This window comes from Cuculus canorus, chromosome 3, assembly GCF_017976375.1.
Source record: "Cuculus canorus isolate bCucCan1 chromosome 3, bCucCan1.pri, whole genome shotgun sequence".
NCBI lineage: Eukaryota > Metazoa > Chordata > Aves > Cuculiformes > Cuculidae > Cuculus > Cuculus canorus.
This window is the reverse complement of record NC_071403.1, coordinates 51,844,475-51,870,905: the sequence shown is the minus strand read 5'-3', so window position 1 is coordinate 51,870,905 and position 26,431 is coordinate 51,844,475. Positions and strand designations below refer to the sequence as shown.

General features: G+C 40.1%; 1 protein-coding gene across 1 annotated transcript; it reads right to left on the bottom strand.

The window, feature by feature from the left end:
• Positions 1-2,674: 2,674 nt before the first annotated feature.
• On the bottom strand, positions 2,675-24,737 carry PPIL4 (peptidylprolyl isomerase like 4). Its single transcript, XM_054063330.1, has 13 exons — positions 24,622-24,737; positions 22,939-23,006; positions 22,786-22,850; positions 21,168-21,285; positions 18,666-18,808; positions 18,217-18,313; positions 16,643-16,759; positions 14,856-14,980; positions 12,785-12,851; positions 12,009-12,120; positions 10,354-10,450; positions 9,602-9,740; positions 2,675-4,103 (listed from the first exon to the last, which is right to left on the bottom strand). Exons 1-13 carry the CDS (start codon positions 24,689-24,691, stop codon positions 3,879-3,881), a joined length of 1,443 nt encoding a protein of 480 aa, XP_053919305.1. The 5' UTR covers positions 24,692-24,737; the 3' UTR covers positions 2,675-3,878.
• Between the last annotated feature and the right edge of the window lie 1,694 nt (positions 24,738-26,431).

Here is a 26,431-nt window from a genome sequence, read left to right as displayed (position 1 = left end):
TGTCAGCCCAGAACCAGGGAGACATGACACGCTCTTCTATCCATGCATGGAACTACCCAGAACTTTTTCAGCACATCTCCCAAAGGTAGAGCAAACACACCAAAGCATTATGCCAAAATGGGATTTTGAACAGGAATGCTGATCTGTTGTCAGCTCCCTAACCTACTCAGAGCACAACCCAGGTTCGTGCTCAGAGCATTTCATAAACACACTAATGGTTTTGGAGAAAAGAAAAACAGGAAGCCATCAGCAAGAAGAACGTCAGCCATCAGGCAGAGCACACACCAAGATGAACGCAGAGTTATCATGAGTGGTTTTGGGTAAACACTTACCACGTCACCCCGGCTGGAACACCAACCACTTGTGCACAATCATTATGCTACTTCTACTGATCTGTGTGATGCCCATGGGACTGCAGAGAGAGAGCTCTCTTGCAAAATCCTATCCTCTCACATTTGCCTTTACTGTTTTAAGACTACACCCCATTCCTAACATGGCTTTGGTCAAGCCCACATCAAGCCTACAGAGAACTAAAGGAACTGCAATGCATGATGACAAAATGAGTTTCTAACCATCTCTTGTTAGTGATCTACAACAGTAGGAGCTGATTTTTAAGCCTTTAATCTCTGAACAGAGAACCTAAAGCACCTCCCCTTGAAACAGGCCTTGGCCAAGTCAAAGTGAAGATGCTGATATTTCTACTGTGACATCTTCAATGTTATTCTCAACATTACAGAGGAAGGTAGGTGGGTTTTTTGGTTCCGTTTTGGTTTTTAATTACCATAAGCGTCAAAGGTCAATATTGAAACTGAAGTTGGAGATAGCATTGACGAAAAGGAAACTTGGACAGGGAAGTGTGAACTCTCACTAGAATAAAACAAGCCAACTCTTCAACTCCCAGATAATAAAAAATCCAACCCAGTCCACGACACCTCTGGCAGGACAGGAACAGCTGGAAATATTTGTGGTTTCAGCTGACCATACAGCTCGTCTGTGTCATTTCCAGAAGAACCACATGTACACAACCATAACTTCTGATAATCACAGCAGTAAATCCCATCTAACTCAAGAGTGCTCAGCTCTTCATGTGCATATCACGTGAACTGCAATCCCTCTGCAGATTAGCCCAGAAATTCAGCCTTATCTAGCAGTACCTGAAATCAAGTATTTACCTCCAAAGAGGGAGGGAGCTTTTATGCTGTCACATCATTTTTTAGCATCCATGTTTGAAAGATTAGCTAAAAATATAAACAGGTAATTTCACCCATATGAAGATACCAGACATATTTTTTTTAAAAGTATATTGAAAGTCAGCCTGTTGAAAAACAGAAGCTCGAAACCTTCTGGATGTGTTAATTTTTCAACCCTTTATTCTGAACTCTTCAGCCACCTATGCAAATTGACTATTTACTTCCATATACTACTCATATAAACATACAGCTCTTCAGCATTTACCTGTTGTGGGGAAAGAAAGCCATTTCTGCTACTGAGAAGTAGGCACATTCACCAGAAATAGGGTGTTCGGTTTTAAATATCAAGTCCTGTAGGTCCCACAGGTGGCTGGGGACTAGCAGAAGCCTGGGAATGCTTGCTGAAACTTTTCAGGCTGGTGAGTCACTTTTCTCATCTCCTCCATAAGAGGACCTCTGGTGCTCAGCAGGAATCCAGCTTTTTCTCAGACTGGAAGCTTTTTTTCCTCTTTCTGTGACTGCCATTTCCTAAACGCAGTAAGAACTTAAGTGCTTTATCATCTCCACATCCTTCTCAAATTTGGGGTTTTTTTTGCATGTTAAAAATGTGACATGGAAAAGAAGAACTGAGGACAGTACCACAGTGTAAATCTTGTTTTTTAACAAAGTAGGCTACAAGCAGGAAGAGCTAGAGAATACCTACTGCCTCAGCAGCACTACTTCAAATGCATCATACCCTGATCTAATACAGCTTTTTGGAAGTCATCTTACACTCAGACTAAAGACAGAAACTTTCTTGATGGGAACACTGAGCAATCCTCAGCCCCAGGCCCCCAGACAGACTCCCAAGAGCAGGCTTCCTGTTTATTTCTCCTCTGGACAGCAGGCCCTGCACTCTTGCTCAGACACTGCAAGAACCACACAAGCCTTTGTGAGCCCCCAGTGGCTTAGAAACATTTTTGTCAGGTGAGTTATTGAAATGCTGAATTTCTAATTCCATGCTTTGAAGCACAAAAACTAGAAAGGAGAGATTCAGCAGCTTCCTAGCCAAATACACTTTTAACAAACAGAAGACATGGTAGATGCCACCAGAAAGTGTATTCCTGTATCCAATACTCTCACTATCCTCACTCAGCTTGGGTTGGGATACTCTAGGCACCTGGCCTGGCCCACTTAGTCAAATTTTCTGCCATGGGGTAAACAGCTGCTTTTGTTAGTACCAGCCTTTCCACAGAAGCATCTTAATTAGAAGTTCCCTTTCTGCACACAGCCCACTCAAACGCACTAGCCACGCATAGCTACTGGCCCTCCAGGGCACAATGATACGCAGCAACCCATCTTGGCTGCCTTCAATTTTAGTCTTTGTCCTGCAGAACACATTCCAATGAGAAGGATCAAGTTATAAAACCTTACTGCAGGTTACAGTCAGACACTACAGCAAATATTACAGGAAAAACTACAATCACAAAATAATAAAAAAAAAATTACATTTATTCATCAAAGTAGATCGCCTGCAAGCCATCAAACATTCCAAGGAAGCAAAGGGAAGACAAGAAAAATACCATTCCCCATGTTTTCCCTCCCTTCATAACAATGACAGATCTCTCCTCTGGAGATAAAGAGGACATAGTTGTTCTTAATATGTATGCATACTGGCTAGCACTGTTTATGTGGCAAGGACTTGTTTATCAGAGGAAGCCAGACATTTAAGAGCCTGCCAACTTTCACCGAGATCCAGGCTCTGACAACATCACCTGCATTCCTCTGTAGACAAAATTATTAACTGACCTACTTCTGCCACGAAACCTGAAAATTAATCCCATTTAGGTTTTGGCAAACACAACACAAATTACTAATTCTAGTTTTCTGCTTATTCTGCTAATTACTATTCTCTTCTTTTTAACCCACCTGAAATAAGCTGCCTGACACTACAGCAGCTGCATCTCCCTGACACTGCAAAGGTGAAACAGACCAAGCATCAAGTGAATCGCGCTTTTGAGAGGCATCCTCCAGCAATACCACATCACCAGGTTACGTGTGTCAGTGAGCAATGAAGTGCTATTGATGTAGTACGGCGCAGCACTTTCATCGCCCTTGCAATCAGCACAGACTTACTCCAGTGCCTTTAAACACTGCTGCACAGTGGTGCCAGCAAACAGCTGACAGAACTAAACCAACCAGAAGCACTTAATTTTAAAGGAAGGAAAGAGAGTTTTGAGTATTTGTACCCAAATGGTATCTGGCCACTGCCTGGAAGGAGCTTGCACAATACATTTCTGTCTCCCCAGGTCTCCAATCACACTCATTACCATAGCACGTGAAAATGCTGAAAGATAAATATAAGCTCTTCGTAGAAAGGAGGTACACCCTGCAAATCTCTTCACAGTGAAGAAGGGCAATTCACTTGTTAGTGATGCATGCTTATGTTCCCAAAAAGCTTTAGACAACAATCCTTATTGGAGACTCAAACCGATAAAGAAATACAATAAAGAAATACTTTACTGAAACAACCCTTCTGGAATCAAAGTTTATTCTGAGTGTCATACGCTGGTCATTCATAGAATTGTAAAGCCATGCTGTCAACAGAAGGCAACAGCTTTTATCCAGTAACTGCATGTCCAGTTCAGAGAATGTTGGAAACGCTGGAAGAAAACACATCCTAATACTCCTCCCGTTTTTTCTTGTCCTTCATCTGTACTTGGATCTCTCTTTGTCTTTTGATTTCTTAGGACTTCTGCTTCTATCTGCTTTTTTATCCCAGTCTCTCATTCGGTAGTCGTCTTTGTATTTGTCTCTTTGTTTGCTGGAAGTGTAGTCTCTCTCTTGAGATCGGCTGCGACTCCGATGTCTGTCTTTCTTCTCACTCTTTATCTTCTCTCTGCAGCGTTCTCCTTCATGTCTTCGATCAGAATCCTGTTAAAGGAATTGGATACATCTACAGTTAGAGACAAAGGGGGGAAATACACAAACATGAAGAGAACTAGAAAAGAAGCAAGCTTGGTTGGTTCCTTAGCTAAGGCTGGTATGACTTGAAATAGGTAAAAATCCATGATGATTTGAAAAAGATAAACACATTGAAAACCCCCACAGTAACCAAATGAAAAAGGTAAGTCTATAGCTTTTGTCAGCATTTATGGAAAAAAGCATGGCTGCCAGGTATGCTGCTGCTTGTATTTCCCAAGAAGCTTTAGCAAAAACTGGTTATATCAGGGATTCAAGTTGGATGGATATTGTCAAACTCTCCATAAGTATCCCACAAGCTTCTAAGCTAGATTTGAATTTTGACTTCCTATCTAAGCAAGATTTGAATTTTGACTTCCTATCTAAGCAATGGAAGTATTTCACTCATAGACTTTGGTTCAGGCCCCACAGGGGACCTGCTATGAAGATACATAAGATAAATGCTGCTATGAAGAAGCAGAATACTTAAGACCTGCCTGTAATCATCCTTAATGGACTAAATTCTAGGCTTTGGACAAATGAAAGGCACTGTTACAATGACCAAAATTACACACACACACATGTGCGCGTGCACACAAACTACTTCACTTCCTTGAAGCCAGAAGTCCACAAGAAAAGGCAATGTGGAGAATCTGATCCTTTTAAATCTACAAACAACAATGAGGTAATAAAACCCAGTTGTATTTCACAGGCTGGTGGTGGTATGACCCATACAGAAAACACAGGAGGACACTCTCATACATAGACATAGTAAACTCTCAGGGGTATAAAATCTAATTTAAAATGGCCTAAAAAGCAGACACCAACAGTATGTACTGCAAGTGGTAACGGTGTTTCAGCACACTCACAAAAACACCTTAAAAAAAAAAAACTACTGCAAGTTCAGCTAGCCAAAAATGGGCAAATTTTTAAATTTCCCTGCCTTTCTGCATTTCTTCACCAAGAATGCTGAGTGTCTCAGCACACAGAACTAATTTTCTCTGGAGAGAAATGAGGTTTATGTAACAAAGGGGGAGCTGCTGTCAGTAGCTCTTGTTGCCCCAGACAGACAGCATGAAAGCACTGAGACAGCATATTCATAAATGAAGGAAAGATAGTTTAATTCAGATTGTAAAATGTTGCAATAACAAAATTATGGCACAGTATATGCAAGGATGACTGTCTGTAGACACCAACACCCATACAGGCCACAACGTCATTGCAATTTTAAAAGGGAAAAGAAAAAGATCACTTAGAAAGCTGCCATTTCATTTCAAGGAACTCTAAAGATTTTCTTAATGCATAACACTGAGTTTTGACATGCGAACTCCTAACATTTTCTGCTAGAATCTATTTTCATCTTATTATTCAGGTAAGACACAGAGTGAAACAAAATACAAGAGCAACTTCAGAAACCTGCAGAAAGATACATACAAGCTTGCTATTAAGAAAGTGGTTAGCACTTCTGTTTTGAAGGTATGATCACTTGAAAGTTTAGTATCACTATATGCTCCGGTACAGAGATAGCATTTTATGGAATTTTAGTAACACAGATCATTATGAACTATGAAAAGCGTCTGCATTAAATTACACAGTATTTCTTTCTTAATTTCCAATTTTCATTTTTCTAAATATGTTCTCATGACAGCAGCATTCACAGGCTAAAACCTATACTGCATGTACTGCATACTTCATTTATTTAAAAGAACAGTGAAAAAAACACTTTACTTGAAGCAGAGCTTTTACTCAGAAAGGCAGTGATCAGGATGGTTCCCAGAACAAATTCCCAGAGAAAAAAACACCTTCAGAATTACAGAGAATAATGCCAAAATACTACAGTTAAAGTAAGCAACATACCCCCCCCCCCGAACCAACGCACACATCAATAACCACAGATTTGATTTTTATCTAGATAACAAAATTTCTGCTACTTATGAGTACACTAATCTCACTGGTGGCCAAATGCTTATTCCACATCTTTACTGTCAGATTCAGTACAGATTTTAAAAACTGAACCCATCAAAAAGAAGTGGTGATTCCAGCTACTTATTTTGCCCCTTCATCTTTAGAATGATGCATGGCCATATCAGTTTTGTACCCAGAAGCCTCAGCCTCCCTCCATTTGTTTGAACAAGACAACGGATTTCAAGCCCATCTGTGGCAAGGGCCTGAGCAAACATCAGAAGATGGACAGACCAGTGCTGGAGTAGAGAGGAACAAGACAAAAATATTGGCCAAAAAACAGATAGTGGACTTTGTGCACTACTGTCTTGTAGCTGGTTTGCTGCTGAAGTTTCCTCCCAGCACAAGCAGGGAACAGGAGAAAAGCAGAACAAACAGTTGAAAAATTGACCAAGCCAACAGTGGAGATAGGAGGCCAAGTCAGGGCAGGGAACAAGTTAGCAATGACTTGGAAATGAAGAAAAATAGCCTGCACTGAATGCCATAAAAAAGGGCAAACTTGCTGAAAGGATTAAAGAAAAACAGTCATACGAGCACGGAGCCACCTAAGCACAATGACCTTCATCACAGAAGCATTTAGGGAATAGATGCACAGGGCAAGTCAAAGTGCCACAAAAAGGTTGTCACAGTAGCTAATGTGATCACACTGTAAAGAAAAAAAGTAGCAATTTGAACTAACAGAATGAATTACATCTCAGTTCCCTCCAAAACTGGTTACATATCCCCTTAAATATGTTTTTATCTTTTTAAAGTCTCTGGCGCAAAAAAAAAACTAAAGCAAATTTTTTAAAATACTCTGACTAAAACCAGAGTATTTTGAAATTAAATCTGTTATGCCCTATCCAAGTCAGAAACATGCTGTTTTCCCATTGGAAGAGGAAGAAAGATTCCTACTTAAAAACAGGCTCCATCTTACAGCTGAAGTCCCGATTTCTCAATCCAGGATCACAGCCTCTTATCAGCAAATGAGTAAGTGATGATCAGCCCAGTTCTTACCCCAGCACTGTGTTGGCAAACACACATAAGGAAGAAAATATAAAAGGAGGGAAAGACACTTCTCTGAAGGTCATGGCTGGCTTTGCCAAAAGCAGTAACGTGTCAAACTGCACCTGCAGGTAAATCAGCTTCAAATACTATGACCACAAAAGCAGAACAAAATATGCCACCTTTACAGATATAAAACACGCTAAAGGTTAAAAGGAGCAAACAGAGTCTATTCTCTATTCATGCTTCAAAAACACTCTACCAAATCCTACTCACAAACCCACATGTTAGTGCAGCCTCCTGCTACACACCCACATCCTGTTACCTACTCAAAGCAAGCCACAACACCCTTCCTCTTCTGCCCTCTGGAATCAAGTCAAACAGCACAAGATTCAAAAATACATTCTTCGAATATCAACACGGAGGCTGAAGATTCAGGAAATGGGCGTCAGGCTAAGAAAAGGATTAGTCAAAATATAATAAAAAAAAAAAAACAGTGAAAGAAATTAAAAACAGCTCCACACAATGGAAACTATTTGGAAAAGAAAATCCCATCAGTCATAGCTGGAGCTGGTAGCACAAACTGCAGTTTCACTTGCCAGAATTTCCCATTATAATACCCTGTTCTGTTGAATCAAAATCTCTGCTACACTAAAGGTGTTCAGGGTAGAAGTTTCTGTATGAAGCGTGGCTGCTGTGGTCTTTGGTCAATTACTTGTAGAAGGTCTACTGTTGTTTTGTTTTAAAGCAATTACCTCAACTATATTCTAATATTTCCAAAATAAGGTTGAGGGAAAAAGCTTCCCTAGATTAGAAATGCTGCCATTCATCAAAAGTTTCCATTCTGCTACGCTTTGTACTGGTCTTGGTATACTCTGCCTCAAGAACATGCCTCCTTCCCCTGTTCTTGTATGAGTTCCCCAAATCATGCCTAAACAATAAATCTAATAAAAGTAAATATACATATACAAAAAGTAATAATTATTTAGAATCATAGAATAGTTTGGTCTGGAAGGGACCTTAAATAGCATCCAGTTCCAACCCTCCTGCCATGGGCAGGGACATGTCCCACTAGATCAGGCTGCCCATGGCCCCATCCAACCTGGCCTAGAACACCTCCCGGGATGGGGCAGCCACAGCTTCCCTGGGCAACCTGTGCCTGTGTCGCACCAACCCCATTGTGAAGAAATTCCTCCTTATGTCTAGTTTAAATCTGCCCCTCTGCAGTTTATAACCATCGCCCCTAGTCCTATCACTACAAACTTCTGTAAACAGAGCCAACTTTCTTGTAGCCCCTTCAGGTACTGGAAGGTTAAGGTCTCCTCAGAGCCTTCTCTTCTCCAGGCTGAATAACCCCAACTCTCTCAGCCTGTCCTCGTAGGAAAGGTGCTCCAGGCCTTTGATCATCTTTGTAGTCCTCCTCTGGACTTGTTCCAACAGCTCCATACCCTTCCTATGTTGAGGATTCCAAAACCGGACACAATACTCCAGATGAGGTCCCACAAGAGAGGAATAGAGGGGCAGAATCACCTCCCTTGACCTGCTGGCCATGCACTTTTGAGGTGGCCCAGGATACGTTGGCCTTCTGGGCTGTGAGCACACATTGTTGGCTCAGGTCGAGCAACGGAACAACCAAATCATGACCTCAAAGCAGCACTCAAAACTCATGCCAGGACAATGGCTTTATTTACTGTGGGTGGAACCTTATCACTTTTTGCAGAATTGCTAGAAGACAGCTTTGTTCTCTCTCATAAAGCTTGCACTGTTAAAATACTGGGGTCTGGGTTGTTTTTTTTTTTTTTTTTCAGCTTAGCTCAACTCTCCCCAGTGCTCACACTTCAATGGTGGTTAACCCTCCACTTCAGTGTTGCAGGTGTCGTTTTCATGAAACATCAACATCTTGACTATTCCAAGTTCACAAAAACATGAGAGTGCCAACCTGACAGGCTACAGTGAAACTAATGAAAGACATAACTACTGTCTTCTGATGATTGGCCTGAGCCTTACAGCACCATGTGCTTGCACAATACACAAGCATACCAACATACAGATTTTACAAAACCACTTCCAAAACAGTTAAGGAAAAATAAAAAAAAAAAGATATTACAAAGAGACTGTTTCTGACTCCATATGGGAAAAAGCCAACACATGCTGGTCTGGCCAGAAAATGAGAAAATAGTTTGCATTCATGAAATATGATTAACTACTAGTTTATGACAGGGAATATGTGAACAACAGGTTCAAAGTGCTGAAGATTTCCTACTTTATGAGAGGCTACATTGCCTCTTCAGGATGTTTTGGCAAAAAGCCATTCAGACATACAAAGCTTCAAAAGTCCAGGAAGATTTGGAATGCCTCTTCCATAATCAAATGCTAACATCAGCCTTTTGTACATTTACAGCTGCTGTATTTTACGGGACTTTGCGCACCAGGTCCTCAGTTCTATATCAAACTTTTTTTTCCTAGCTTCTGTTATTAGAAGAGCAATAAATGGGTATAAGTTTAATGCACAAAGAAGTTAGTACCTTAGATTTTTTGGTCTTCTTGTCATCCTCTTCGTCTTCAGAGTGGTGATGCTTTTTCTTTTTTGTTTTTTTAGCCAAGTGTGACTGACTTGTTTGAGACTCTTCTATATCATCATCCAGCACAAGGTCATACTTGGCACTGATGGTTGTGGTTAAGCACAGATCTGTTACTTTATGCCAATAAATAGCAGAACATAAAACTTCACAAAGCAAACAAATCTCTGTTTATCAGAGCAGGGTTTCACACGTATTTCAGTCAGAACAGGACCATACATGCTGGAAAAATCAGCTGTGCTAATATAACTGAATTGTGTCCTGTCAAAGAGTACAGCCAAGTCCCAATTCTCCTTTCTTCCGTACCCATGGATATCTGAACAGGCTATGACCTTCTTTTCTTTCATGCTCACCACAAGTGAAGAATCGCAGAGCATGATTTTGTTACTACTACAGTCTCATTTTGGATGCAGCAGGTCCCTTGTGAAATGACTTAAAACTCTGTTATTCCAGAGCTCTGGGCAGGCAATATCATTCACCTGCACAAAACATGGAAGTGAAACAGCACATTCTGATTTGTCTAAATTCATCAAAGACATGAAATGAAAAATGCTTCGTTCCATCTCAAACACCAAATGTTTGTATGAAGCAGCAGCGAAATACCCACTTGGCAACCTTTAAGAATAAGAAGACTTTTTCTAGTCTGTTTTCATGAACCATACTTAGTGCAAGAAATACCTTTCACCAGAAAAGGATACTCCTGCTTTGGTTTTACCTTCTCTTTCAGAGCAAATTTTGAAGGTTTGTCCCGTTCCTTTTCATACTCTTTGAAATCATCCTTGGTATACCGCCCACCTGTCCACAGAAAAAATATATATTCAATTCACTCCAACTACCCCCCAAAAAAAAAAAATCAAAAAAATCAAGATCCACATCTATCACAAAGTTTCACTTATGAATTTAAGGGCTCTTTGTAACCATACAGATTCATAGCAGGATAAAGTTCCAGAAACAACATTGACATCTGAGTAACAGAGCCTAATAGAATAGGACAAGTGATTTTCTGTCCTTCTCTTGCTTACAGATCTCATTAAACAACATATGGTTATTTCCCCTCACTTGTGTCTAATAGGGACCAGACAGGAACAGATCACAAAGCAGGATTTAGCAACTAGTCTCACTTTGATTACAGGTCCTACATTACACTACTTAAAATCCTGTTACTGTGAAAGCCTGCAGACTATTCTTCTCATTATTAAATTATTTTCACTCTGGGATGCACAAAGGGAAACCTCTGAGACAGCTACGGCTTAAGAATTCAAATAGAAAACTATAAAAAAAAATAAATGCATATCTTTAACTAGAGGCACAACATTTCATTTTCCATCCATTCAGTTGAAAGTACCTGCTCACAGATCAATGAACTATTGTACAGCAACGTGCTGCCATCTCACGGTCATACTTAAAGCTGCAATATAAACTGGATAGATCAGAAACAGCTACTGAAAGTAGAAGCTTAATACTTTCCCTTAGGTCATTTTTTTGGGTACCATATAAGCGCAAGATGACAAAATAATTAGCTTCCCAATATCTAAGATGATTTAGACCTAATTTACCCAGACAAAACAAAGCTTTCCATGCTGTCAGTTAGTAGAGGATGCACTGCAGAGCATAGTACACATTACAGTCATCTCAGCTCTGTGCAGGACAAGTTCTAGTACCTCAGTGTCCATGACTAGTCCCCAGCCTAGAGAAATCATATGCAAACAGTTGAAGGTTGACTGCATTTTTAGGCAAAGGCACACAAGAACATCACCAGTGCAATGCACAGTCACCTCTCCAAGTCCAGTGTTTTCCTCATGTCTCCAACAATCAACCACTGTATCCACCTCTCCCACCATATTTTTCCTTCCCAAAATATCCTCAAACAACTGAAATTAGGTTGTTTGACATAAAGCCTGCTATGCAATATGCTTGACCTACAGGAGGTGAATAGGGGAAATCCCTTGTCTGATTTCTGACTACTTCTGTCATACAGTGAATAAAGAAAAGAAACGAGAAAGTAACAATGTACTGTCATATTATTTTGTTAATGAGTACTATCAAAACCTATCACTTTTAAGGCTTGAGAAGAACAAATTGTTTACTGGCAAAACGACATCTGATAAAAAGGCAATCTATGGCAATGTAACGTTACTATAACAGTAGTAAACCCCTCTACTCTTTCACAGGGAACAAGCGAAGAGAAGAGCTAGAAATTGTGCTGCTCTATTTACTACAGTAGGGAAAAATTATATCCCTAAAGATGAGATGATTTAAGTTCATAACAATTCCTTCTCTTTATATAATACTAACAGTTTAGAAGCCATGGCTTATTAAGTTACGAGGGTCAAAGAATCGCAAGTGTACCTACCTTTTCCCTTCCACTTGATCTTTGCAACAGACTGGCTAAAATCCACATGTATCCGTCTATCATCTATCAGCACATTGTCCATTTTGAAGTAGGCTTTCTCACAATCTTCCTCCTGAAATTAATGTTTCCAGAAAATTTTGAGTCACGATTACCTCACAGGAATATTCACTGAAGAGCTCAAACAGAAATGGCACAATTTTTTTTCTAAAACTGTGTAAAGCACAGCTGTTCTTGCATTGTGCCATTTCAAAAGGAATAGTTATGCTTTGTCCAAATGTAAACATGTCAAAATGCATTCCTTTGGTTCATTTCACTATTTTAAACACATGCCAATCCAGCCACATGTTTGACACATGTAATACATTCAGAAAAACAAGCTAAAAAAGGACAATAAACAATCAAATAAAAGCTCAATTTTAAGTACATGTGCAGGCTAAAGAGAAGTGAGAATACTTTCCCCATGTTTTCCATTTTCCTCACAGATTAGAGCTTAGCAGATACAAACAAGAAACCACGTACCACCAAGAGAACTTTTACTATCCATCTCACAGTTAAGAGCAACGTGTTGATAAAGCGAGCATCATACTGTTTGGTTAAATAGAGAACTAGTTAAATGTTTGCCTCATTTAGGACCTAAAACTTCTATAGCTAAGTCAGCAAAAGCAAATATTAGCTACCCCATCCTTGAACATCTCACTATTTTTCCTTAATGGAAGTATGCTGAAAGTGAACCTTTTATAAACAGAATCCACACGCAGTATGCCTAAATAACATACCTTTTCAAACTCAATGAAAGCGTAACAAAGTGATTCACCAGTCTTCCAGTCTCTAATCACTTCACAGCTGAAAAATTGAGATGAAATTAAAATGTCAGTGGTGTTAGAGCAAAAAATAAAGGATAGGCAAGCACTGCTTAAAAGGGAGACTAACTGCTGTTATTTTTTTAAAAAACAATCTTGAAGGTATTGTAATGATTGACTCTGAGACTCCTGCTGATGTGCAGAAAAAATGCACGTGGCATTACTTGAGTAATTACATTTAACTCACAAGTGCTTAACATGAAGTGTAGAAGTAGGGACAAACTTCTGACTAATGAAATGAAATCTGTTTTCCAACATTACTGATTGTTAGTGATTTTCTGCATTTCACTAATGCAAGACAAGAAATTCCACGTTCTCTTTTCTCAGTCATTTTAAGGGAAGTTTAAACAGACATCATGTGACAAACTTTCTCTTCTTAGGAAGCACTTCTTTTGCAACAATCTTCTTATCAGGCAGTTCACTGCACAACAGTAAGAAGCCTGAAGTATTGAATCAGTAGACGCAAAATGTGAACACTACAGTATTGCACCAGCACTACCAAACTCTTCCATATGACATAAGAATTCTGACAGGATGTTAAAGCAGGTCAGGCAAGAAACAAAGGCAGGAAATACGGTATTAAGGTGAGATTTAGTGAGGTGAGATCTCCTCCATGTGTACTGAGGAAGTGACAAACCCCGGATTAGGATACACAACCCATCTGAAGATCATAGAATCATGGAATCGTAGAATCGCTTGGTTGGAAAAGACCTTTGAGATCATTGAGTCCAACTGTATCTGTCCACTACTAAATCATTTTCCTGAGCACTTCGTATACCCATCTTTTAAATATGGTGACTCAATCACCTTCCTGTTCCAGTGCCTGATAACCCTTTCTGTGAAGAAATTTTTCCTGATATCTAATCTGAACCTCCCTTGGTGCAACATGAGGCCATGGTGATTAAAACAAAACAAAACCAAAGAAAAAGGGCAGGAGGGAAGGAAAAGACAAGGCTATTCAGGCAAACTATATGAACTCTTTGCAGCAGCCAACAATGAGGAAGAAGGTGGACAGTCTTGTGCCAGAATCCTCCTTTGTGGATTAGTCACAGAAACTATCTGAAAGCAAAAGGACTACAGCAGAGGTACTGAACAGTCTGATAAAGGGGGAAAAGAAGTATAAGAAATCCATACGATATTCAGAAATCAAGCTGTGGTGAACAGTGCCAACTTGACTTGTGCAAACATACACCGACAGTCAAGTGAAGGATCTGGGAGCCTGCAGGCCTGTATGTTATTAGTGCACAAACTGGTAGAAACTCAATCCAGAACAGAGTGTGAATCTGAATAAACGGGGCCTATGCAGGACCTGAACAGGTTTATCTGAGGTTTATTTATCTATCTAAATAAGCCTCAGTGAAGAGTCCATATGCTTATGTGTGATGATGATATATTTAATCCAGTCTTTTGAAATCTCTCCGGTAATTCTAATTAACTGCTGCACAAAAGGGGAAAGAAATTTCTTTCCATTGATGAACATGTGAAAGATCAAGTAAGAGAAAACAGTCATTTCTCACCTAGAAAGAAAAGAGGTCACCAGTGGAGTTTGCTGTTGATACTGAATTGTTAAAGGTGGCAAAAATAAAGTCTGAAAAAAGTGCAGAAACTCTGTCACTTCATCCCAAACCATACACATTCCCATGGAAAAGGAAAACTCAGAGACTCTATCTAGCTCAGGCAGTATCCAGCATAAAAACTGCTGAAAGGAGAGAGAGGACAGGGTACTAGGGAGGGTATCATCATATGCTATCCTTGTTCTTATACTCTCCAAGGCTCTCACTTAAAACCACTGCTGGGACAGGATACTCATCTAGCTAGATATGACTTGTATTACCATTGTTGTGGTCTCTATCCAAACACATACAGGCACAGCATAAATCTCCAGAGATGCCAGACAACTACTTAACAGCCAAGCCAAAAATAGACCGTGGAGAATCAAGTTCAGTTTCAACAAAGAAGGTTTTCTTTTTTGTTTTACAGTAATTACCTTTTAATGGGACCAAATCGTGAAAATATTATCTCTAGGTCTTCATCTGTGGTCACAGGATTCAGTTTACAAACAAACAGCACATTTTCTGGTGGCTTGATCTCTGCATCTGGTAAGTCTCCCACCTGTGGCATACAGAAAAACACACTCATCACTTCTGCCTAAAGCTCTCTACATTTTATTGCCACAAGCACTCTGGCAACATGTCTTTTGGATGATCTTAGACATATTCCTATCACAAAAATAAAAACTAATAAAATATTTTTCCTACTAAATGTCACAAACAAGGCATTTTTCACAGCACCTACAAATGATTACCTATTTGCAGTTCCACCAGTGAGACTTCAGAAAAGTCAAAAATACTTTCTACTTTGCTTTTCCTGTTCATAACATAATAAATACACAGTTTAAGAGGTGAAAGTGTGTACTCTTATAGCCACTCTGTTATAAAAATAGAAATGGACTGGATCCATTCCTTAGTCTCTGTCTGTACTTAAGCTAAACATATTTTTCCTTGAAATGTGGCAACAGTTAGGTTAAGCCTAAATTTAAGATAGCTTCACAGCAAATAAAGTTAGAGGAAAATGCAAATACACACACCACCTCCTGTTGAACTGTAGCACTTCTTTTTAAAACCTAAACAAAAGACTAGTGATATTTACACAATTTATCTTCATCTCTTACTTAATACGCTAATAAAAATGTAATGCACATTAGATTGATAGTAGAAAGAAGCAAAATAACACAGGTAAGAAGCAGATTCCACAAAAGAGAACACAAAGGAATTAAGGCACATGACACATTCGGATAAGTTTTCTATTTCGACAAAAGAACAGTGGAACTAATAGTTGGGGTTTTCAAACCAGTGAAGCAGCACACTTAGTTTCTCATCTCTTCAGCTTATGTAACAGAGCTCTCTATCGAATACTACCCAGCACTACTCACTGAAAATTACTGCATTGGCTCACATTCCCCACTGCCTTTTTAAAGCTAACCTTAGTTTTACCTAGAAAGCAGGTCATTAGCCTCACTGCTGCTACAAAACAAAAGCACACACCTGCAGATCTGCAACACCTGGACTGACCTTAGTATTAATCTCTGCTGCAAACTATTTGCCATATTTTAATAAACTATTTGAATTTGGTAGTTGTAAAGAAGCGTGATGGATTCACCCATTTCTCAACAGGGTGCTTTCTTCTTTCCGTTTCCTTTTTTTTTTTTTTTTTTTTTGAAAAAAGAAAAGGTTTCAAAGCCTGTTCACAATTTTTGTTACTATATGTAGTTTACAACTGCCAGTAGTTACTAAACATCATATTCCAGAAGGAAGAATATAAAGTTAAATTCAACTGATTCCACAGAATTCCGACAGCCACTACATATATGAATAATGCAATCTCAATGTCACTATACGCAGAGGGAAGAGATTATCTCAAATCAGCTCAGCTCCCTCCCACACATGCTAAAATTTTCCCAGAGTCAAAGATACTCAGCAGCATATTAATGTGTTACGTTTTTTAATTAGATGCATTTCTAGCAAGTTTTTATAAAGCACTTTTAATTCTTTCTTTGAAAATGAAATATCACAAGGTTTATGAGAAAATCACCTCCAGTGCTCATGCTCAATACTTTTCATTGTACCACAGACATTTAATAGCATATTCTGAGCCACTACATCATCATCAGATAAGCAATTTCAATATAAGTACTACACATCTGCCTAGACTCAATCAAACATGCATACACATAGAGGAATAACATCTTAAAGGCAAATATAGAAAGACGTTCACCATTTCCAAAAGAATAGCACGAGTTTTTGCTTCTTTTTCTGCCTGAACTTCCTCTATTTCATCTGCAGACCTTCCTTTCAAGTCATCAATTTCTTCATCCGCTCCTATTCTGCCACTCTGAAATACGAAGGAAAAAGCTATTTATTACCAAGCCATGGTCAAACATACTTTCTCACTTACCAAATATTACTTGGATGACCGCCTCCCTCACCCTATAAATCATAAAAAATGTTTAAGCACTGTATCACTGCAGAATTGAGCTTTCATTCTGTTCTTCCCACTTAGATTAAAAAAAAGAAAAGAGAGAATACGTTATCCTCATGTGTCTCAGGCACTATGAATTATGTATGAACTTTCAGGCCAAATATGAACCACATTCAGTTAGATATTCTAAATTCTTTTATACTCCCATCCCATACTCAACATCTCACCACAAGTGTCCACTCATTTCTAATGCAGATAGATCCTACCAGAAATAAAGATGATAAGGATCACTGCAAATATCTGTGATGTCTAATAAGACTCAAACATTAAATGTAGTAATTCACAACAAGAACTTTATTTTTACATATCTACATCAAGGCAGGATTTGAAAGGTTTTTTTTCTCCTCATCAGCATCACTAGAATGCTGCCCTTCTTACAGACATTTCTAGACCCAAAGGTGTATCTTCAGACAGGCTATGGGAAAGAAAACGCATAAGCTTTCAAATCGGTACATAGTTGGCAGTGGGCTATTAAACTCCTTATACAGTTTAACGTATCTAAAGGTACATGAGACATTAACCACAGTGCACGTGTACTATGAATGTGTAATTCCAATCTTGCAATTATACCTATTAAGCTTAAAAAGAAACAATATTATCACAAGCAAATTTCTTCACTGCTTGAAACAACTGTTTCCATACAATGTAATCTCGTATAGCAGCTTTCCTAACTGCATGCTATGAGCAAGTTGTAAATAATTACAACTGCATTTTTAGCAAGTTCCTTCTGTTTGAACAAATACACCACAATAGCATGCATGCTTGCAGATATAACTCAAAGAAAAACCAAGATTACTTCTACTGAAACATAGGCTGTTTTACATATAAAAGTAAAACCGCAGTAAGCACTTTAATATTAATAAAAGTTAGTTGTATTTTGTCTTCCATAGGAGTATACAAAAAAAACAGTACTGCCAAAGGTGAATATTCTGAATATTTTGGTTGCACTCTAATTAGAAACCTAAAATATAGCCTCCCAACTTAACTGCCCCTTGTCACAAGGGAAAGCACCCAAGTCACCTTTTTACCCCTTTATTGAAAGATTAAGCAGCTCTATTTGATTAAACACAGCAATAGCCTCAAATAACAGACAAGCGCTTGACATATCAGAACCCAAGCTAGCATAATAGAAAAACATTTCTTACCCTCCTACGCTAAAAATGTGTAGGTCTTTTAGGATACAGATTTGACAGACAGTCTTAAAGACAGAACCCTTATTTTGATGAAGTCTGTGCTGGACACTAATACAGACGCTTTTATTTAATTATTTCTTTCAACTTTTCCCCAAGAAGCTATCCATAAACACTCACATCTAGCTGCTCCTTAGTAGGTTCTGGTGAGCGATCAGGAACAGATAAGCCTGGTGGATCGTCAAATGGATCATCTAAAATCACTGTATGATTTATCCTTATGGAAAACAAAATCAAGATCGGCATCAGTCACATGCAAATAAAACTCTCTTTACTCAACAAGAAAGCAGCCCCACTGATTCTCTGTCATATCCCAAACTATCAAGCATACAATATGGTTGTAAATCCTAGTATTGATGCTTTTGTAATGGCAACATAGTTGCACATTTTCTTATACAGTTATTTATTTTAGTACTTGCTTATTCTATCAATAATACTGGAATAAAAGACTATGAAAGAAATCATGTCCAGGTCACCTGACATTGCTATATTAATCTAATTTCAAAAAAAATATTAATTTGTTTAATTATAACACATTCCTCAAAAAGGGAAGCTAAAAGCATTCACACCTGATATCTTGATAGGGGATAAAATCCTTATCTACAAAGGCTTCATTGATTGTCTTCAATACATCCATGCCTTCTGTCACTTCTCCAAATACTGTATGCACACCATCAAGGTAATCCAGGTTTTCCCCTGTGGTAATAAGAAACTACAAAAGGAGATACAAAATCAGTGAAAGTAAAGAGAAAAAGTTACACTTTAGGAGAGGTACAGCTCCCACTGAAATCAGTGGGGGAAAACTCTCCCTCATTTCCGCGGGAGAACATGGTGACCTGCAGCTCACAGCCACTGCCCGAGGAAGAGAGGCTCTCACAGAAGTTTCCCTCTTCACAAGCTCACAGCTCTGGTCATTGGACCTTTCTGTGAATTGATTTGACTCAGTAATCTCACAGAAAACCAGACCAGCAGAGAAAGAGCTTACAGTTATCTGCCAAGTAGTTTTGTTGAGAAAGATCAGCAATGGATGTGGCAGGCATCACAGCTGATGAAAGGGAGAAGACAGAAAGAGCAAGGCTACCCCTCTAGGCAGCAGTGAGCTCAGCTCAAATCACCTGTTCAGCAAACTGTAGTCAGCAGTTGCCTTTTTACCATTTTGGCAAAAGCTTCTCCTTCCTTCCTTTGTCTCACAAACCCTTCTCTCACAAAAAAAAAGGATGCGGTAGCATTGAGAGGAGAACTGGAACACAGTAGTATTGACCTAGATCAGCTTGAACTGTCACTGAAATGTACTCCAACACAAATCAGGTGTTTCGCTTCAGGGTAAAACTGAAGCTATGAAAACTGAAACCATGTGAACACTCGGTAATAAAATGAAGACCAAGGACACTTGGTAAGGAACGAAGGACGAAGAAGCAGATATGCACAAATAACAGAACACAGTCATTACATCCATGCTTTACAATCTGACTGGTAACATCTAATTCCTCATTTTCTGCAATATTGTTAAGACTGGTTAGTATTTGATATAGGTTACACTAAGCTACATTATATTGGTAAGCCAACTCCACATAATTCCTCACTCGAATTTTTCTTTCCAAAGGAAGAAGCTAAATAATGTTCCTGGGAACTGCATTCATTCCTACATGCCTGTGTATATGCTAGCAGGCTGCATTCTTAATATGTAATACAAATACAAATGCCTTCTCTTCCTCTTAAACACCCCTAAAAAACCCAATTTTATATATATAAAGCAGGCAAGCAGCAAAATTAACTCCATATATTACAAGCTCTAGCTGTAATAAAACCGTAGTTTTTTTAAATTGCTTGTTGATTATTAAAACAAACCTCTTTTTTAACTTAAAAACATATGGATATTACAAGTGAGGCTTTTTAATATATAAATAAGTCCCACTGCATCTCAAATAGTAATTTAGAAATAATACCCTTCTATGAGATTAGAGCTTTAAATATACCTACAGCAAAAACTCTGTGCATGTTAACAGGGAAAAACAATGCTTTCAAACACTTTTATAACAGCACCCAGATAAAACTCTAAACTGACATTACATCATAATGTACGTTTTCATGTAACCATACAGAGGAAACTGTGGTATGATTTCAGGTTCCAAACTAACATTAAGTTACAACCAGAAAGTTTGAAGATTCTTTTAAAGCTCACTTTCCTTACTTTTCACTTCCATTTAACTACAGGATTTTTTCCTGCCCATTCTATACATCAGCAAAATCACACCAAGGTATTAACAGAAATCAATAAACAAAGGAAAAAAAAAAAAAAAAGAGTTCTTATTCTAACAAATAAAATTTATAAAACTGACTGAATCTGAGCACGTTTCTCTTGCTCATCTGTAATACTGACTGGCACCTGGAATACTATGCAAAACACTTATCTATGGCTGTTTTTTTAGAATCATAGAATTATTAGGTTGGGAAAGACCCTAGAGATCATCAACTCCAACCATACCTGTCTACTACTAAATCATGGCCCCAAGCACCATCTACCTGCCTTTTAAACACCTCCATGGATGGTGACTCAACCACCTCCCTGGGCAGCCTCTGCCAGCACCCGATAATCTTTTTGGTGGAAAATTTTTTCCTAATGTCCAATCTAAACTTCCCCTGACGCAGCTTGACACCATTCCCTCCTGTCCTATGACCTATCACTCGGGAGAAGAGACCAACACCCACCTCTCTACAACCTCCTTTCAGGTAGTTGTAGAGAGCAATAAGGTCTCCCCTCAGCCTCCTCTTCTCCAGGCTAAACAATCCCAGTTCCCTCAGCTGCTCCTCGTAAGTCTCGTTCTCCAGCCCCTTTACCAGTTTCATTGTTCTTCTCTGGATACGCTCCAGGACCTCAACATCTTTCTTCTAGTGAGGAGCCCACAACACGTCTTCTTCTAGTGAGGAGCCCACAACACGTCTTTTGACCATATTACAAGAGAATGCTATTGAGATAACACTCTCATCGCTACACCCCTTTAGTAAATTCAAGAAGTTTTCATGTTAGTTACTTAGATGTGTACCAAGGCCTTCCAACACTGTATGCTGACCTGTGATCCGTGCTGATCATTGCCATTGTTCACCATTGACACGGTTCCCTTTTTCTTGTGCTTAATTCTCGGCACTTTTTCTGCCTCAAAAAATCTGGCTTGATCACCATACAGCTGACTGAAAATATATAGGAAAAATATGTTACAAAGCAAAGGAATTTTTTAAAGTGAGATAAACAAACCATGTAAAACAGTATACAAAACATCTTAAAAATTTTTACATTGCCATTCAACTAAAACTACATTGCATCCATGCACATTTTCATGGAACTGTACACTTAAATAACTCACTCTGTATTACAGGGAACAACAGATTTTTCTCTTACACATTTCACAGAGGCATTTGGCAGGGCAGGGAGGCATATTTGTATGTTTCTAAAAGCAATATATAACATTTTTGTAAGGCATGAAGTGAATACATATTTTGATGAGGAGACTCCGTAAAAATAAATTAATTTTAATAAATTAAGGACAGTGTTCTGTTTGAACTCATTTTGCTAAGCAGGCGTAAGGCTCTACGAAGAGAGGATTTAAATTAAACTTTGCCTTCATCGAAACTCCAATTTTGTGGCCTTCAGCAGTAATAAACAAGTAGAAAAGAAATTCTCCAGACAAGTAGCAGAACAGAATATGCCACACTCTCATCACACTGCACTTCCCTATCGGCCATAGCAATGAGCCTCAGAATACCAGTCCTTATAAAAGAGCAGAATATCAAAATAAACATGATCTACCCATATGCAGAGACACCTCGGGTCTGACAGGCATTCCTACCTAGACTTGCACCTGCTTAGCACAATTACACTGCTTCCACAGGTCCATGTGTCCAAGGTTTTGTATTTAAGAGCCTCTGACAGACCAGACATACAAAAGTCTAGCAGCCCTGTTTCTGTTCAAACCAAGCTATTTATCTCTATATATTGTGTTGCCCAGCACTCCATGTTAAGTTCTGCTCTGTGATTTTAATTCTGTTTTTAATAACAAATTCAAAAGAATTATATAGGAAACATGCATTTTGCTAACTTCCATCCCAGTTGTTTGAATGATTTCTTCAACTTTTATGTGCATGACCACTAAAAACATCTTAAACAAGGAAGAAAAGTGATTTCTTAATACACATTCAACATGACTAAAACGAACTCAATGAAATTTTTAGAGTAACAGGACTGCCTGTGGGACTTAGACCCACAGAGGAAATCAAGTATAGCCTCCATATTCCCCTCAAATAAATACATTTTGTTATAAAAATAAAAGTAGTAACACACTGCTAATAAGCATGACTTCTACTGAGCAGTTAGTTAGGATACTTTTCTTATAAAACCAAACTTGCAGTTATTTGCTAACTTTTAAATAAACAGAAATTTACCTACAACTTTGTTAGCTGTAACTTCACTTCTAAAGTCAAGCTTGGAATGCTGTCCAGAAAAACAAAACTTAATGGCCAAAGGCAGTGTAGGAATTAAAAAGGTATTTAGGTATGACAATCAAAGAAGCTTATACATAAAGTTTTTTTTACTTCCTATCAGTAATTCTGGCCCAAGACAGCTGAAGACACCTATCTGAAACCACTATTCCCCTATACAACTTCTCTGCCAATTAACACAGAAGTTTTACTTACCAAAATATGGATTCCCCTCCACGGCCAGTTCCCATGGGGTCACCGGTTTGTATAATAAAATCCCTCTATCACAAAGCAGAATACATAAGGTAATTGTTTTCGTGCTTGTAAATTCAAACCAACACAAAAATAGGGAGTTTTGAGAATACTCACCTGGACATTATAAATAAGACAATAGTTGTAATACTTGACTTTGCAGAGCTTCAAAAAATTCAGACAAGCTGTAAGAAATTATACAAACATTTACTAAAGAAAACCCCACATACAGGAAGTATAGATATAGCAGATATCCAGTTCAACATGCAGAAAAGCGTTTCTCGAGCAGGCTGTGTTAAGACTGATCAGTGTACAACTGATAAACGCTGTGAGAAACGCTCTAAGGAGAGGGTAACGTATCCTCCCTTCCTAACGCCAGCCTCTAAGGATGGAGGGAACCCTACACAGAGCTACTTATACAGAAAGGACAGAATCTAGAATGGTTTCAATTAGAAGGGACCTTAAAGATCATCTAGTTCCAAGTCCCCTGTCATGGGCAGGGACATCTTCCACTAGATCAGGTTCCTCAAAGCCTCATCCAACCTGGCCTTGAACATCTCCAGGGTTGGGGCATCCACAGCTTCTCTGGGCAACCTGTGCCAGTGCCTCACCACCCTCACAGGAAAAACTTCTTCCTAATATCTACCCTAAATCTCCCCTCTTTCAGCTTAAAACCATTACACCTCATCCCATCACTGCACTCCCTGCAAAGAACCCTTCCCCAGTTTACCTGCAGGACTCCCTTTAGGTACTTGGAAGGTTGCTATAAGGGCTCCGAGAGCCTTCTCTTTTCCAAGCTGACCAACCCCAACTCTCTCAGCCTTTCCTTCTATACGACATCCTCTAGCCCCTCGGATCATCTTCCTGGCCCTCCTCTGGACTTGCTTTAAGAAATGAGCTTTTTTTTTTTCTCCCCAGTTTCTTTCCAAACGCTTAACAAAGAAGATCACAGTTGCCTTTTTATTTAGAATATTACATTTTCTCAATTTCTTGAATAAATATGCATTACATCTATAATGAGTACATAACTGAAAAAAAAATCCAAACATCCCAACAGCACTTGCTGCTCGTATTTCAAACACAAACATACAAGCTGATGGCTTGGGTTCCGCTGCAGCCACCTAAAACCCGGCACTCATTGGTATCTAATTCTGGGGCTGTGCTTCAGCCAAAAATGGAGCAAGGTGTGCAGGGATGGAGGTGTGCTGGGATAAAGGTGTGCTGGGATGGAGGTGTGCTAAAACCAGGTTGGACGAGGCTTAGAGCAACCAGATCTAGTGGGAGGTGTCCCTGCCCATGGCAGGTGGGTTGGAAATGGATAACCTGTAAGGTTCCAAACCGTTCTATGGAAACGGGGAGGCAGTTGGTGCCCCCCTGACCTGACCCAGCCGTGCGAAGCCTGGTTCCTCGGGAGCCACCCGTGACAGCCCCAGCAGGGACACCGGCTCCTTTCCCTGACGGTGGAAAAGCCACAGCCCCGGGAACGTTGGCAGCGGGCAGAGCCGGCGGGAAAAGGCGGGGAGCCGGGAAAAGGGAGGAGGGAAGCCGGGAAAAGAGGGAGAGGGGAAGCCGGGAAACGGTGGGGGAAGAAGCCGGGAAAAGGGTGGGGGAAGAAGCCGGGAAAAGGAGGTGGGGGGGAAGAAGCCGAGAAAAGGGGGGAGGAAGAAGCCGGGAAAAGGGGGGGAGGGCCGTGAAGCGGAGAGAGGCGCTCGCCCTCCCCTCTGGGCGCTGCGCCCCATGCCGGGCCGGCAGCACCCGCCGCTTTCCCCCCCCACGCCTCGGCGCTCCCCCCGCACCCACCGCGGGGCCGCTCCTCCGTGTACAGGTCGATCACCAGGTCGCCCAGCGTGGTCTCCAGCAGCACGGCCATGGCCGTCCCCCGGTCAGCCTCGGCCGCCCCCTGCCGGCCCGGAGGGGCAGCGGGACCGGCCCGGGGCCTTCCGGGGGGAGGCGCAAACAGAGCCATAGTGTGACTTATCGATATTAATTGATAAGTTTTGCTGTAGCTGGCTTGTATGTTTCATTATCTTGTCATATAAACCTGTCTTGTATCAAGAGATAATATGCAGGCAATCGCCAGGGATGAATAATCTGAAAGGATAAACGCTCTCTGCGTTTATCTGCAAGACTTGCCCCTCTACTCCTCCACCCGGGTCGGGGCAATCCTTGGTTTCTATACACGACGATGGATGACATGACTGAGAACTGCCCTGCAGAGAAGGACTTGGGGCTGCTGGTGGATGAGAAGCTCGACATGAGCCGGCAATGTACACTTGAAGCCCAGAAGGCCAACTGTGTCCTGGGCTGCATCAAAAGAAGTGTGGCCAGCAGCTCAAGGGAGGTGATTCTGCCTCTCTGTTCCTCTCTTGTGAGACCTCATCTTGTTATAAATAATCAATCATAATTTCTGCAAAAGATTGCTTTATTATGTTTATATGGGAAAGCACAGAAACAAACAGTGCTGGGTGCGCTGGGGAGTCTCCGCTCCACCAACAATGCACACCTAAGTCTAAGCTCTTAGTTCCTTTTATATTCTTCTGCAGGTTGATATTGTCCATGTGGCGATTTCTCAAGAGTAGGTTTAAGCTGTTTTCAGGTTTGTTAGTTCCTTTTAAGGCAATTTTCTTCTTCCTTATCTTCACTTCTGCACTTTGAGCTCGGTTTCTTGCACAATGTGTCTTTCAGGTCGTTATCAAGTTAATCCGCAAAGTCTCCTGCTATTGTTCCATGCCTTCCTAGGAGGTCCTGACCTTCACTCAGGCTCTGAAATATCCCAGCAGGCCTTTATCCCTATTGTCTGTAGCACTAATTTGCAGGTGTGCACCAACAGGCATTACACTGCATTTTCTGGCACAAATTACATCTACACTCTTCATAATCTGGATTATTGTGTCCAGTTCTGGAATCCTCAGCATAAGAAGGATCTGGAGCTGTTGGAATGGGTCCAGAGAAGGGCTACAAAGATGATCAGAGGGCTGGAGCACCTCTGCTATGAAGACAGGCTGAGAGAGTTGGGGTTGTTCAGCCTGGAGAAGAGAAGGCTCCAAGGAGACCTCATAGCGACCTTCCAGTACCTGAAGGGGCTCCAAGAAAGCTGGGGAGGGGCTGTTCACAGAGGTTTCCTTTTATGTCTGGTACACATTTGTAATGTGTAATGTTTGTAAATATTTTAATAATGAATCTTATACATAAAACACTTGCAGTATTATAGCTTGCTTTGGCTCATCTGGGATTCTCCAATCCTATTGGGAGGTAACCTCCACTCTGATTTACGCCCAGAGTGCAACTCATAGGTAGGAATTTAGGTAATTTAAACTTCCTCCCACCAGCGCATACAAATGACTGCAAGTACCAACAAGAGCTGCATCCTTGTAGCTGCCATCTTAACCCCAAAGACTCGTATGATTCAGCAAAATATCTTCTTGGGGAGTTGACTTACCACGTAGTTTTCTGCCTCATGAGAATGCACAGAGGACAGATCCTTTACCTATATAGTTCCATTTACCAAACATAACAGACAAAAAATCTTAAGGACAGGTCTAAGAGAAACTGAGTAAGCTGGGTAGTGGTAAAGAGAGGTGGTGGAAGTTCGGACATCAGAGTTTTTATC

Bases quoted from the DNA above. Each gene is read 5' to 3' on its own strand.
- PPIL4 (XM_054063330.1), bottom strand. From the start codon at position 24,691: ATGGCCGTGCTGCTGGAGACCACGCTGGGCGACCTGGTGATCGACCTG. The intron at 12,852-14,855 runs GTAATTACTGTA...TCAATTTTTCAG, and splicing joins CGATTTGGTCCCATTAAAAG to CTGTGAAGTGATTAGAGACT. The intron at 12,121-12,784 runs GTATGTTATTTA...CATTAATTTCAG, and splicing joins CTTTCATTGAGTTTGAAAAG to GAGGAAGATTGTGAGAAAGC.